The sequence below is a fragment of the Nymphaea colorata genome, chromosome 8, assembly GCF_008831285.2.
Source record: "Nymphaea colorata isolate Beijing-Zhang1983 chromosome 8, ASM883128v2, whole genome shotgun sequence".
NCBI lineage: Eukaryota > Viridiplantae > Streptophyta > Magnoliopsida > Nymphaeales > Nymphaeaceae > Nymphaea > Nymphaea colorata.
The window spans coordinates 17154044-17168090 of NC_045145.1; the positions used below are offsets into that span (position 1 = coordinate 17154044).

General features: G+C 40.6%; 3 protein-coding genes across 11 annotated transcripts; all 3 read right to left on the reverse strand.

Annotated features, from left to right (window-relative positions):
* Positions 1 to 382: 382 nt before the first annotated feature.
* On the reverse strand, positions 383 to 3923 carry LOC116259206 (pentatricopeptide repeat-containing protein At3g24000, mitochondrial-like). Of its 7 annotated transcripts, none has more exons than XR_007574111.1 (4): positions 3648 to 3917; positions 1508 to 3305; positions 1290 to 1412; positions 383 to 847 (listed from the first exon to the last, which is right to left on the reverse strand). XR_007574111.1 is itself a non-coding variant. In XM_031636900.2 (4 exons), exons 3-4 carry the CDS (start codon positions 3171 to 3173, stop codon positions 1384 to 1386), a joined length of 1695 nt encoding a protein of 564 aa, XP_031492760.1. In that variant the 5' UTR covers positions 3174 to 3305; positions 3648 to 3709; positions 3804 to 3917; the 3' UTR covers positions 383 to 1383. The 7 variants fall into 7 exon arrangements, 5 of the variants coding, with proteins under 5 accessions (XP_031492760.1, XP_031492758.1, XP_031492763.1 ...); XR_007574112.1 differs by having other exon boundaries at positions 1260 to 1412; XM_031636900.2 differs by having other exon boundaries at positions 383 to 1412; positions 3648 to 3709; positions 3804 to 3917.
* A 1260-nt stretch (positions 3924 to 5183) lies between these two features.
* Positions 5184 to 11851, reverse strand: LOC116258332 (probable galacturonosyltransferase 4). 3 transcript variants are annotated; one of them, XR_007574007.1, is made up of 9 exons: positions 11555 to 11851; positions 10449 to 10483; positions 10074 to 10164; positions 9619 to 9992; positions 8991 to 9241; positions 8111 to 8468; positions 7432 to 8007; positions 6981 to 7306; positions 5184 to 5868 (listed from the first exon to the last, which is right to left on the reverse strand). XR_007574007.1 is itself a non-coding variant. In XM_031635428.2 (8 exons), the coding sequence occupies exons 1-8, from the start codon at positions 11652 to 11654 to the stop codon at positions 7031 to 7033; spliced, it is 2061 nt and encodes a 686-aa protein (XP_031491288.1). In that variant the 5' UTR covers positions 11655 to 11851; the 3' UTR covers positions 5884 to 7030. The 3 variants fall into 3 exon arrangements, 1 of the variants encoding a protein (XP_031491288.1); XR_004173697.2 differs by having other exon boundaries at positions 5185 to 5857; XM_031635428.2 differs by lacking the exon at positions 5184 to 5868 and having other exon boundaries at positions 5884 to 7306.
* A 1725-nt stretch (positions 11852 to 13576) lies between these two features.
* LOC116259561 (oleosin S1-2-like) lies at positions 13577 to 14047 on the reverse strand. Its single transcript, XM_031637416.1, has one exon. The coding sequence runs from the start codon at positions 14045 to 14047 to the stop codon at positions 13577 to 13579; it is 471 nt and encodes a 156-aa protein (XP_031493276.1).

Consider the following 14047-nt stretch of genomic DNA (forward strand, 5'->3'; position numbering starts at 1 on the left):
ATTTTGCCTAATTATCGAGCACTTCCCAAATGATTTATCTTGACAAGTTATGTTTACCTGTTTATATTCAATCAGACATTTCGTGTTTTTGGGGGACTAAACTTTTAACAGTGACAGGCTCAAGTTCAGCGAAAAACAAAAAACAATGACAGGCTGAAACTTGGCAACCTTTTGTAGACACAACCTGAAGCTTAAATGGTAGTTAATTAAAATATGCCTAGCTAAAATAGAAAAATAGTTAATATGTTTAATTAAAAGTATAATTTTTGCTACCTAATTAAGCTAAGATATAGCGTAAACTTCTGTAAAAAAATAGCGCGATGCAGAAGCAAAAATAACGAAGACAAATTTTTTCATTGCACAGTTGGCGTTAACAGCCACGTAAGAAAAGATTTCTTCATCATTTCATGAACATAACAAATATACACAACTCGCCAGAATAGTAAACCATCTTGGTCATATACAATAAAAGCCTCAAGTCAAATACTACAAGGCGAATGTAGACGAAGAATGCTTGAATAATGTCACAACATTATTTTCACATTACGGCCAGTAACAAATGAACACATCTGCCAGCCTGCCTATGCCAAAGCCCAATGTTGCTTGAAGCCAACCCAATAAATTTTATCAAATGTTGCATGACAACATTTGCATCACTCAAACCTTGTTTCTGGTTATAAACTACATCTACCATGAACAGGCAACAGGATTGAGTCCATGCCGACTTTCTAAGGTTCAGCAAAATCTGGCGTCTGATGAAAATTCTGTTGATGAAGGGACTCTAACAGTAGCCCCTCCACATCAAATACAGACGCCTTCTTCCCACAACACAAGTCTTCAGCTCAACCTACATAAACAAGGTCCAACTGTCATACCTGCAGATCCCAAAATTCAGATAGAAAATAAAATAAAATTGAATATTTCTGGATTTTGGTATTTGAAGCCCAGGACTTGAGAAGAACTGGAGATGGCGTTCCAACTGAGTGGTAAGGACGACCATCATTGTCAACAATGTCAATGCCCAGCCTGATGTGCAGTTCCCACTTGAGACAGGAACATATTCCAGAACAAAATGCAGAGTGTAACCAGCAAAATTTCAAAAGGGAAGGGAGCCCTTATAGGACAAAGCACCCTTTACATGTGGGAAGAAGGGGAGGAATGTGGGAAGATGTTTGGTGGCAAATTGTTTTCAAAAAATTTCAAGAGAGGCCAGAGGTTGATTTCCAAAATCTTTTACAAGTAAAACAAGAACTCTTTACATTCCAGGATGGGGGCCAAAAACCTCCTACCGATCCGCTGCTGATGTCCTTCTTGATGTTAATTTATTGCCCCAGGAACTGCATTTAGAAGAGCAAATTACAAGAGCAAGCTTCTCAGTTCTCACTATGACATTGCAGCTTTGCCTCCCTCTCCTGCTCATCAATAAACAAGGAAACATGATTGGTCTCAGGTACATAACCTATCATCTATATTTTTCAACTCATCTCTAACAGATTCCTCTTATTACCTTGACATGTGGGTGCAACAGAACTTTCAATCTCAACCCAGCTGTATGCAGGTTCTTTCTTCACCCCAACATCCTTCATCATCTTTCTAACACGGGCAGCTTCTTTATATCTCCCAGCAGATGCATAGATATTTGACAGGATCACAGGAGGGCCAGAATCAAGATGATCAAGTTCAAATACACGCTCAGCAGCATATTTTCCCAGCTCTATATTGCCGTGCATTCTGCATGCCCCAAGCAAAGCACCCCAAACAGCAGCAGTTGGCTTGATTGGCATATCTTTAATGAATTGTTCTGCCTGATCCAAAAGCCCTGCTCTACCATAAAGATCTATCATAGTAACATAATGCTCTATCAGAGGTTCAATTTCATACTTTTTCATCAGCTCAAAATAGTGTTTTCCTTCACTCAGCAACCCAGCATGACTACATGCAGTAAGGACGCAAAGGAAGCTGACCTCATTAGGTACAACACCAGACTGGAGCATATCCTCAAACCTTCTTACTGCTTCTTTTCCCAGTCCATGCTGCGCACATCCAGTAAGCATAGAATTCCAGGAAACTACCTCTGCGTTGGATAACCTATCAAAAACTTTCCGAGCATCTTCAATGCTCCCAGACTTTGCATACATGTCAAGGAGAGTATTGCCCATGAATGCAATTAGCTTATGGCCAGTTTTTATCATATGTGCATGGACCCATTTCCCCTGCTCCAAAGCACCAATGCTAGCACAAGCACTAAAAACACTAGAATAGGTAAAATGGGTTGCCTCAACACCTGCTTGTTGCATCTTCCAGAACTGCTCAAGTGCATTTTCTCCTTCTCCTTTCCTTGCATACCCTGCAATCAGTGCATTCCAAGACACCTCATTCCTTTCAGGCATTCCATCAAACACCACATGGGCACAATTCATATCACCACACCTTGCATACATATCGACAAGAGCACTACCGACATACACGTCAGTGTTACAATGAATTCTAAAACTAAAAGAATGCACTTGTTTGCCCATGCACACGTTTGCAGCTGAGGCACAAGCCCTCAGCACACTAGCAATTGTGAATTGGTTGGGCACTATTTGATGCCTCAGCATTTCCACAAACAACATGACAGCTTCTTCATAACGATCATTCTGTGAGTACCCTGTGATCAAAGCAGTCCAGCTAACCACGTCTCTCAGAGGCATATTGTTGAATGCTTGGTGTGCCTCTTCTAGACTACCACATTTTGCATACATATTGATGATGCTGTTTTTGAAGAAAAGATCATTCTTAAACTTAGATTTCATAATGTGGGCATGAAGTATTCTGCCTTCGGTCAATCTCTCCATCTTGGTGCACTTCTTCAACATCCTGGAGTATGTCTGCACATCAGGCCGGATCTTCTCCTCATCCATGAGGTCCAGAAGGTACAGCCCATGACGTGATCCCTTGCTTTTTCTTAGCAAATCCTTATCCTGGATGATGATTCCTGAAGCAGTTGGGCCCTCCCCATCATCACAAATGTCCAAGTCTGAGGAGGACGCTGGACAAGCCAAATTAGAGCTCTGAGAGCTAGTTATGAAAGGGAGGGAAACTAGTGAATTTGGGGCGTGTAACAGATGACTGGTCAATGCGATTCGTTTCATTAGAGGTTGAATGAAGCAGCACATTTTAGTGTACTCCATGAATCCACTGTACAGTTTCTGCTGATGATTGTCACATAACAACTGAATGAATAGATTGAAGAAGGATGCCACGACAGATAACAGAGGTCCAGCAGCAAATACAATCGTTTAAATCTTGTAACAGTAAGCATCCTGTGACGTTCGATAAACAAATCACCTCATGTGCAAAGGAATGTGTTAATACTATATAATATATAACATGTAAATCCAACACGCAAATTAAATTATTAAGCCAATATCAAGTAATAAACTTAAACCAACGTGTAACTATTTTTTCCCAACCCCTTCGTTTTCTCTCACTTTCTCACCTATTTTCCCCTTCCCTCTTCTTTTTGGCTTTACCTTTCCACAACCATCCTTTTCACCGTATGATTGGTGGGCTATGAAGTTTTATCATCAAAGAGAACTAAATCAGATTTAAGGTAAATCTTACAATATTCAACATGTTCTCTTTAGTGGTTTTGTGAATCTTACCAAAATCTAGAATACCGAATGACAGACCGTGGCCTTGGTTGATGGCTGGCGGCAGATAAGAACTAAAAATGGAAGAAGAAACCCATTTACACTAACCATTCCCTTGAGTTTCGACAGAGGGCAAAATAGAAGCGAGAAAGAGAGAGAGAGGCCTACAGTGTAATATCTATTAGGCCGTCGGCGGTGTGAGATGGCCGGCGACGTGCCGCTACAGAGGTGCGCTGGGCAGCGGCGGACGGTGGTAACTGGTAAGACTGCGCGGGAGCAGCAGCCGAGCGGGCAGATTTGAGGGAGGGGCGAAGGCTTTCCTTCTTCTTGTAGCAAGTTTTCACTAAAAGTCCTCAATTGTTCATTTATTTACTTAGGTGTGAAGACAAGTTTCCAAAATTCTAGAAACATGTATCCTGTGTACATTACAAAATTTTTCTTTCTCCTGTCCATGGTTGTAGCTCGTAGATATTTGCTGAACCAAGCAGAAGAGCAGAGCAGCAATATGTGAAAATTATATATGAGATTATCTCAAAGCTTATTTCTTATTGAGACGGGCCGTACGAAGAAGCAGGTTGGTGGCAGCACCAAGGCCTACGGTTTTGATCACTAATGCAAAACCAGGGCATTGAAGACTACAGCAGCCCACTGAACGGTTATATTGAAAATTATATAGGGAAATAAGGAAAGAACTGCAGTCATGCAAACCTTCCGCAGGGACTGCGAATCAGAAAAGAAGTGTTAGTGTGACCTTGGTGGTTGTTCCATTTGGTGGAGCATTCTTGCTCCTATGCATCGTCTTTGGAATATTCAGGGTTTGTCAAAAACGTTGTTTAGGAGGTGGTGAAGAAAAACTGCACCAGCATAGAGATAAATAATGGGAATCTCTCTTCTCAATGTAGAACTATCATGATGGTTGAATCATTTATGAAGATATCAGACATAGATTTTCAGTGACAGGCCGTGTCATTGGCATGGATATCGTACTTTTGCATTGTTGAACTTTGCACATGCCAAGCAGTGCAGAACATAAGCATTTGATCAGATCAGATCGACGGAAATTTATTAACAGAGTCAAGCTTTCAAAACTTCCTGAAACGGCCTAATATAAAACATTACTTTCAGGACTTACTGCTGGGTTTTTCTCCAAATGGCGTAATATAAGACCCAGCTAGAATATATAGATTCCGTTAGAGCCAGTCCCACCTTCCCCTTACACGCGATTGATGTTATGCCTGTGATTCTAACAAAGGGAAATCACGCAAACATCGATGGTTATGTACAGTACTTACAACGTTTTCTTTGAGCAGTAAGTCTTCCTTTGATAAATATATTCGCCAACGATTTCTTTGAGCAGTAAGTCTTCCTTTGATAAATATATTCGCAACCATTCCATACTCACCTTTAACTCTGAATTCAATACGCCGAGAGACACCAAAAAGCTTTCAGAATTTTGCTTTCTCATTAGTTCCCAATATTGAATATCAGATTGCACAAATCAGGTCTAAGTGAATGAAACAAAAACAGGGAATGGTTTCATAATATTAATAAAATCCCTAAGCAATTACATTCGCGACAATGTAGCGGGAAGCTCACGAATTCATGTGTTCTAGGTACTTGCGATCGATAACAAAACAATGGTGTCAAGGTGTATTGAATTTACACGTTGAAGCAAAGTGCCGGGAAACTGAGACTTCAGACGGCACTAGTACCTAAGCTGTATCTCATCACTGTGCCGGTCAGTGAGTTGCGAAATCCGCATCCTTCTTGCTTAAGCAGCCAATCATTCTTCTTCCACAGACGATTGTCGCAGCTATCCATCACAGCAGAACTCGTTTTCTTCGTTTCTTCACTGGTCACCTCCTTAAACGTCATGTTTCTCCAGGCGCGTGGGTCGAAGCTGTCCCTCACCCTTTCTCCGTTCTTTTCTCCTGCCATTGCCTTCTCCACCTCCATGGATGATGTTGTAGAGCTTTCACAGGCCACACTGGCCTCTGACATCCCGTGTCCCTCGTGGCCATGACGACCTTTATTTGGCAGCCTTGAAGCACTCTTCTCCTGATCATGCATTGCCTTCTTCAGCGCGCCGGCCCCTCTGCCCGTGGCTTTCTTGGACTTGTGAAGGTTGGTGGCTCCAAAGCAAGAGAGAAGGGATGCCATGGTCACCATTGTCCTCCAGGAATCAGAAAGTATTCAACGGAGGACTCCACAAAGCAAGTTTCCTGATCAATAACTAGTGAATTCAATATACCCAAAGCATCAGAAACGCCAAGTGTAAGATAGCCACCTGCTACGAGAGGTTTGTATAGAAGGTAGAGTCCTAGTCGGTTCTGGTCATGTATAATTTAATAGATAACTCAGCACCGCTGACAGTTGCCAATTTATACATTCAGGAGACTTTAGTTTCCTTGGTGAGCTAGGAGATTAAGATCACACAAGAAATTAGATAGTAGATTAAGATAAATGATATTATATGCCCGAAACTGATCTTGAACGATTATAATCCACGATCGGTAGTCCTGAGTTCCTCCCACGCTGTTGAAGGTATATCAAAGATAACTGACAGGAGGATCGTAATCCATATCTGTATGTCTCTACCTACCATGCGTGCAGGACATCAATCATCTCAGGCTTGATCGGATAGAGATCGTCTTCGCGAAGCAACCAAGGCGTTTTCATCTTAAATGTGCAGCGTTCAGACCCACGAGGACCAATTGGGATATGTATATGATTAGAGCATCTTTGATTTTGGGGATTTTATGGCCAATAATCTCATGCCTAACCTGAGTTAATTTAGAGAATACTATATATAAAATTTGAACAAGATACAAATAGATCTCGTTAAAATATTTAAATTATTCTTATGAAAAGCTCCAGGATCACCTCTAAAACTTTTCACAAATCAATAAAACAAGAACCCGTAATTTTTTTATAAAAAAAAACTATTTATTTTTCAATTTTTCATGAAACTAATTTTTTCCTCTTACGAATAATTTGTGAAGAGTACATTGTGTCGGCTGATCTTTAGGCTTCTAAATTCATGGTCAGTCTAAATTATTTTGAAAAGCAAGTCAAATGCGACAGGTCATGCGTCAGATTTGATCTTCATCGGTGAGAGGGGCAAGTTTAAATCTTCTACAGAGATTGAGGGAAAATAAACCATCAGGGCGATAAATACGGTCAATAGGCGATCTCAGCATTCAAAAAGGAAAACGAAAAAAGTTTGCCAGGAGCTCGCCGTGAAATGGTACACTGGTCGAGCCTCGTAAATTACACGACGTGTTACCTCTAAAAGCTTGTGCAGAGGCCGAAGCTCTCAATTATGAAATATACAAAGAATCAAACCTGCAAAATTGCTGTCAGATCACGAAGGTCCAACAGGCCTTCGCATGGCTTTAAGGATTGATGTTGCACTCTCGAAGATAAGCCTGATCATAGTCGACATAATTAGTCCAATACTGGCGGTACTTCGGCATGCTGATCTCAAGCCAGGGTTTCATGTTTCCATTATAATGTATCACTGCTGCTCGCTCAATTTCCTTCGGATCGATGCTCGGATTATAGCCAAGGCCCAGAACGTGCCAAGACCTTTCTAGTGCAAATGTTTGCTTCCAAAACGTTAGCAAACCAGGAGGCAACGTTCCCAGTCTCCACAGCAGTCTCTCGTGATTCTGCAAAAACATAAGACCGACTTAAGGACGATCCGGAAGATGATGCTCTTCATGGCCATAAAACCTAAGTATGCAAATTTCTTATTAAAGATTAATGATTTTAATAATAGAAAGAAAATTCTCACCAGTTTCTGCCACGAATGATACAGCTCAGTCACGTTATGCTTTCTCCATTGTTTTAAATCAAAAATATTCATTCCATAGGCCCATCCACATGCCTGAGGATCGAAATTTTTCGCGATTAGAGGATTTGAGAAATTGAGATACTTGTCAAACCGATGGAAGCTTTCTTGACATGTTTCAACTGCCCCGTTGATCTTGCCTTGAAGATCAATTGACCACAGTGGGGTCAGATCCTTCTGAACAACAACGTCATCATCCAAGAAAAGCACCTTATGGAGCTTTGGGAAGATCTCTGGTAAATAGAATCGCAAATGATTCAGAATTGAAATGTACTTTGGATTTCGATACTTCAAGTCAGTGTCAATGTTTGTGGGGTGGCCTCTGAAGTAGTAGTCTTTCATGGATGGTGAACCAAGTTGCATGAGTACTGGGCTATAACTTGCATTAAGCCATGTAAATTCGTCCAAATTTTGAACCTGGACAGCCGCATCTCCAGGGGGGTTAGCGAGAAACCACATCTTCATAGCTGCATAGTTCACCGTATCAGTAACAATGTGGAAAACATGTTTCTCAGGATCCTGTAGAAGAATGAACATTCTGTGAGATTTTGGCCCCTAAGACCATTAAAGAGACTGGTTAGTCTTATTTTCAGAAACATAAAACAACTTATGAGCTCATTACCTTGGCGTGCACTATAGTTGAGTTTACAACCACCGAGGTTGCCAACACATTATCTGAGAACAAAGCATAATGATAGAGGTTGGAGTCTTCCAGCTTCTGCTGGTACGGGAGCTCTTGTTGGCTTCGGTTCAGTGAGTAATATTCTGAAGAAAGACGAAGTGGAAGACAGTGAAGACCTTTTGGAAGTGTCTCTGCTGCAAGCTGATTTAAAAACATGGTCTGCTTCTCCTGCGCTTGCATCTGCTCCTCTGTGGACTGAAGCATGGCACGAAGTTTTTTTACCACACCGGAACAATCCTCCTGATTCTGCTTACCTCTGGCCAAAGTCTTCTCCATTGCCTTCAGTTTCTCATAGGCACTACATGCACAAAAAGTTGGAAAATTGTATGATAAACAGATGACAGAACATAACTCCGGTAGTTCACAACCAAGAAATTCTTTGCTCTCCCGAATTTATTTATGAACTTGATACAGACCGTGCTATTTTTAGTTGCTGGAATAATTTTCCATTTTAATCAAGCATACAAGAATGATTGCCATGCTCTTTTTAGATCAGAATTATCAAATTACACGCCTGCTGAGCTTTACCATCTACATCAGTCTGAATTACACTATGATCATGCCATCGAGCCTTAAACTAATGAGTAAGGAAAGACCATGCCATCAGGAAGATGGAGCATTGTGATCTAAAGCGTAGCAATTCAATGCAACTTCCCTAATAATTGAACAATATATACAACTATGGAATAGGATTGAGTCAAAATCCAACAGTCAAATTTTTTGAAGTGGTCCATCAGTTCATAGTCAAATTCACGAGAAGAAGGCACATGTATTTTGCATAAACATAAATGACATAATGTGGATAGGAAAATAAACTCACTTCCTTGGCAAGTCAGAATCTTTTGTTGCGTCGCCGAGTGCACGCTGAATCTCCTTTACCCTAGTTCTTAATTCTCTAATAAAGTTATGGTCAGTCCAGACAGATCCAAAACTTTCGTAGACCCTTGCCCTGATCAGCTGATCTTTCATGTGCCGAACATTAGCATCTGGCATAGGTGGTGAACTGATCTGCCTTTCACTAGGGGCCTTACGAGACCTTCTTCGACCATTATTCTCCAACTCATTTGTCTCCTGCTTTACAGGAAAAGGGCAATATAGAATTAAATTGATTTGGCAAAATTGATATCTTAAAACTCCACATATAAAGCTAAGCAAAAGGCATGCTTTTCATCAGTATGTGCTTCAAAAATATAAATGCAAATTCAGAACCCATCGACTACACATGGGCATGCACATGTAAAGGGATGCAGACATATTAGAATTTATCTAATAGTTTAGGTTTTGCAAACGCATAGTTGTTTTGGTTCAACATTTGAACAAGTACAAAACAAAAGTGGTTTACTCTTAATGCCAATAGTTGCTTGTCCGTTCACAGAGATCTGCTGCAGTCTGCAATATGATTGGAGATTGAGAAATTTTGTGTAGTCAGTGAAGAGAACAAACTTTACCATCGTCTTGTGCAAGCCTCCAAATGCCGCTTCTTCTCTCTGCTTTCTTGGGAGAACCTGCACTCTTACTTCTTTTGCTTTTTCTTCTTTATTCACAAAATCTGCCTTTTCTTTCTTTTCCTCTTCAGAAAGATCAAATGCCTTGTTGCTTGCTTGATCAATTTTTGCATTCGCATTAGATTTTTGTACACTGTCATCTTTTTCTTTATGATACTGACTCGTTACCTGTTCTATATGAGCATTCTCACGTATCTGACTTGTTATTTGATCAATGTGACTTTCATTTCCACCGGTGGCCACACCAGAGTGAGCACCATTGTCAGCTGCTGATAGAACCCTAGATTTATGCTCTCCAAAATATTCCAGAATAGAATCTGAAATTTTGGAGAAACACAAATAAATAAGAAAACCGCAGAAAGATATACTAAAACGATTAAATAAATCTAGAAGCTCACCAGATTCAGTAGAGTTAAATTTGGGTAAGGAACCACTGGAAGTATGTAGATGAATATTTCCAATTAACTCTTTCTTCCTGCTTTGGTACTCCTGTAAAAGAATGTACATTAACAAGTCCAACTGAATCTTACGAAAGGTTTTGGTCTCTAACAGTCTAAGATCAGAAAAAGAAAAAAAAAAAACAAAGAGAAAAAAGAAGTAGAAAAGAGCAAATATCTGTTGGAAGGCATTTTATTTGTCAGTATTTCTCCCATAACTCGGAAAATTGACATTCTGAAATTCATAGGAGATTTTTTTTTTTCAAAGTTTATCATTACCTGGATAGAAGGTTAGGAAAACGAGAAGCATAGGAATCAGGGCAGGGATGAACTTACCGCAACTGTTATTTCCTCATCGATTTCCCGGTTAGCTGGAAAATCCGAAAAAGAAAAGAAAAATATTTGTTAATTGAACTGGGAGAAGAAAATGCAGGAGAACACAAGATATAATATGAAGAAGAAACGTACTGTACAGAACACAAGAAAGAAGTAGATGAGTTCATGGAACATACTGTTCACTCCTACCTAAAACTATTAAAAAAAATCTAATTGAAAGAGTCAAATGGTACAGAAGAACAGAGAAAGAGTTTTTGAATTTAAACCAAGAAAAGAAAATGGATGACAAGGGAAACTCGAAAAAAACCCTTAGTACCCAATAATTTCATCAATGAAGCCAAGACGGGGAATCACTCATAGTCTTATTATAGAATAAGACATAAGAGAATAAGTGCGTTCAACCTCCCATTTCTAGATGAAGCTTAGACACATAATTAGAAAGGTAAATAGGAGATCTTGCAGAAGGAAAAGAAAATGCTGAAAAATCCCCACTCCGCATCCGACTCAATCACGGAAAATAAAGTATATTAACAAAATATGTTCCTCCAGAAAATCCGAAGATAATGACAAAAAAACATTTAAAAAAAAAACAATTTCAGGAATGAAAAAAAAAAAGTTCTTAATTCCTATTTCAGTTGCAGCTTTTTGAATAAATAATAAAGGAAATCGACTGGTAGAAAAGTAATAACCTTGAAGAACTAAAACTAATAAAACGGAGGAAAAAGGGAAAACAAGAAGTCGGGGGTAGAAAATCAGAGTACTTGGATATCATATGAACAACGTACGAAAATGTTCTAAAGTTTTAAACGTGAAAGTGCCAAAAGTTGTTCCAATCCGTCAAATTCAAAAGAAATTCATTCCCTGGAACGACCGCCACAGCTTCCCAATCTCCGAAAGAGAGAAAAACACAGGAACTCGTAGAGGTGGAATGCAAAATAGGAAAGAAGAACTAAAATGCAATGAAAAGCCCATTTCCTTCACTGGAGCGTGCACCTAACACCTCCGGTATCTCTTCAAAGGACATAAAAACGAGAACGTTGAAATCAAAATCCGTCCAAACTGCAAAAGTTTACGTGATCCCCTCAAATGCGGACCGCTTCACTCACCGGGAAACTGAGTGAACGTCCCTAGCCTCTCCTTGAAGAGTATGAGAGGAGAGACGACGGTGACGAAGAGCAGAAACGACACGATCCTCCTCGAAATCATCCTTCTCCTGTCCTCAGTCACGCGCCACGGGAACTCCTCCTTCTAGCCGTCTCCACCACTAGAGGCGGCTAACAGAGACCTCTGTGAGGACGCAGTCATTCATTATCCTGAAACGAGAAGCGGCCGAAAACCATTCGGAAAACCGCCTGTCGTTGCCTTCATCTCCTTCCCGTATCCCCGTTCCGATTTTCTCTCGGGCGTACGCCAGCATGGCTGACTCCGGGAAGCAGGCGCTTATATATGCTGGTCAGGCCAACTGGCTCCCCCCGTGGTGGCGGTGCCGGTGCCGAAGGAGGGGGCAGCGGGTGGGGGTTGGTTTAATTGAATCCGACCCGTACTGGGTTGAGTTGCATCTCGATCCGGTCACGAACGAGATCTGGAAAACGATGACATTATTATTATTGGACATGGAGCTGATTAGCATCCCCGCCTAGTTTTATTAAGATCTGATTTTTTTTTTTTTTTTAGTTTCAAGAAGTACGAAAAACGAATTTTTTTAACGGAATATGGAATGCCAACTAATGTTTCAAATTGGATGTATTTTTTATTATCACATTCGCTTCATCAGATGTTTCAAATTGGATGTATTTTTTTATCATTTCACATACTCGATTTCGAATTGAAAATACTGATGAAGAAAGATCTACACATCCATTTATAATAAATTTACGTGATATACATCCACTTGTAGTTTATTTACAATCAGAATCCGTTCTTGAATCGGTGTCTGACTTTGAGATACACAACCAAATCCCAAGGTCTAACAAGAATAGACATTTATAGTATTTTGTTTGAAGCTAAATCAGATTGCAAATCCAAATCCGAATCTAGTTGGATATTATTTCAAATAGAAACCGAGTTTGAGTGAACGTCGTCTGTTTCTTATTTTCAGGCTTAAACACGTGTGTTTCAGATGTTCACCATGAGAATTATTTGAACTTTGAATTCATGCAAAATCAACCATCGAAAAAGCTGCATCGATCCTAAATCTGCAAGATGAAATGAAAGCAAATGTTTTGTTTTTGCTGTTTTTGCCATCGGACTGGCGGAAAGGCTGATGACAGTCCAGCCATCAATCGGTGAACACTACTCTTCTGGACTGATTACCATGAACAGTACTCTCAAATGATAGAGTCGAACGATAAGTCCGAATGTTGTTCTTTATTATTTGATATGAAATATTGTCGACATTCACGGATGCTATGCACAACATTAGTGGGAACTCGCCGCTGAGTTGGTCTCAAATACTGCACCCGTTCAATTGTTCTAAAAAAGAATTGATATGGTTCCTTATTGAGGTATTGCTGAGCACAACCATTGTTGACATTCAAAACATACTTTAAAATTTTAAGTTTCACCTTTTTTTTTTCACATTTATGGGCAATGGGCGTGCCATTCTACCAAGAAGATACAATGTAAATGATGATCCATCTAGTGACGTAACAGTTGCAGGCCAAGCAGATACAATCACAGGAAAAATCACACCTTGAAGACAATCTTTATATTCTTATTCTCCTCATCCCAATAGCCTGCATGCTTTTTCTTAGTCAGGATCATCACTGAGTCATGTTGCACGCCTGCTGTCTGAAACAGATGCAGGCTGCATTCATATGCACGGCAGCCTGACGACAGGCTCGTTAATCAACAGAGCAGTTGAATCCTACTGCACCTCATTAATGGTTGCCCCCAAATAATACTAGTTAATAATAAATATGAACTTCACCATGTCAAACTATGCTACGGCCTAAAATCAACAACTTTTAAAGAGAGATTTAAATTCAAAAGGAAAGTTACTCAGATGGTCAGGCCCCATTTTATGTATACAGCCACAGGAAAAGGAGACGTTATTTTTTTTTTTTACAAACACAACCTGCACATAACATGGAATTCGCTGCTAATTTATCCCTGCAACATACATACATTCAAGAGGGCGCGCCAACTTGAACCTTCTTCTGGACCTGACCATCTGCAGAGAGGATCGTGTCGGGCCCTTTCGCCTCAAAACCAGCTTCCGTTACCATGGTTGGGCCACCATCCATCCCACGAACAGATTTCTGCAAAGATGGTTTCCTTGTCAAGGACCGGTAGATCCACGAGAAAGCGGAAATGCCGGCGATCGCCATTAGCGTCGCGAGGGCGAAGGCGGTGACGGCGCCGCCGAGGAGGACGGCGGCGGGGACTATGAGGGGGCTGAAGATCAGGAGGAGAGGGGATGCCAAGAGCAGGACGGCGAAGGAAGCAAAGAGCGAAAGGCACATCATGGCTAGCAGAGGACAGGCGATAGCCAGTGAAGCCGTGGTGGCGTACAAGACTGTAGAGCCCTTCATCTGACCCTCGCCACTCCTTCTCAGTATTCCCCTTGTCTGATAAACTTGCGCTCTCCGATCGGCCAT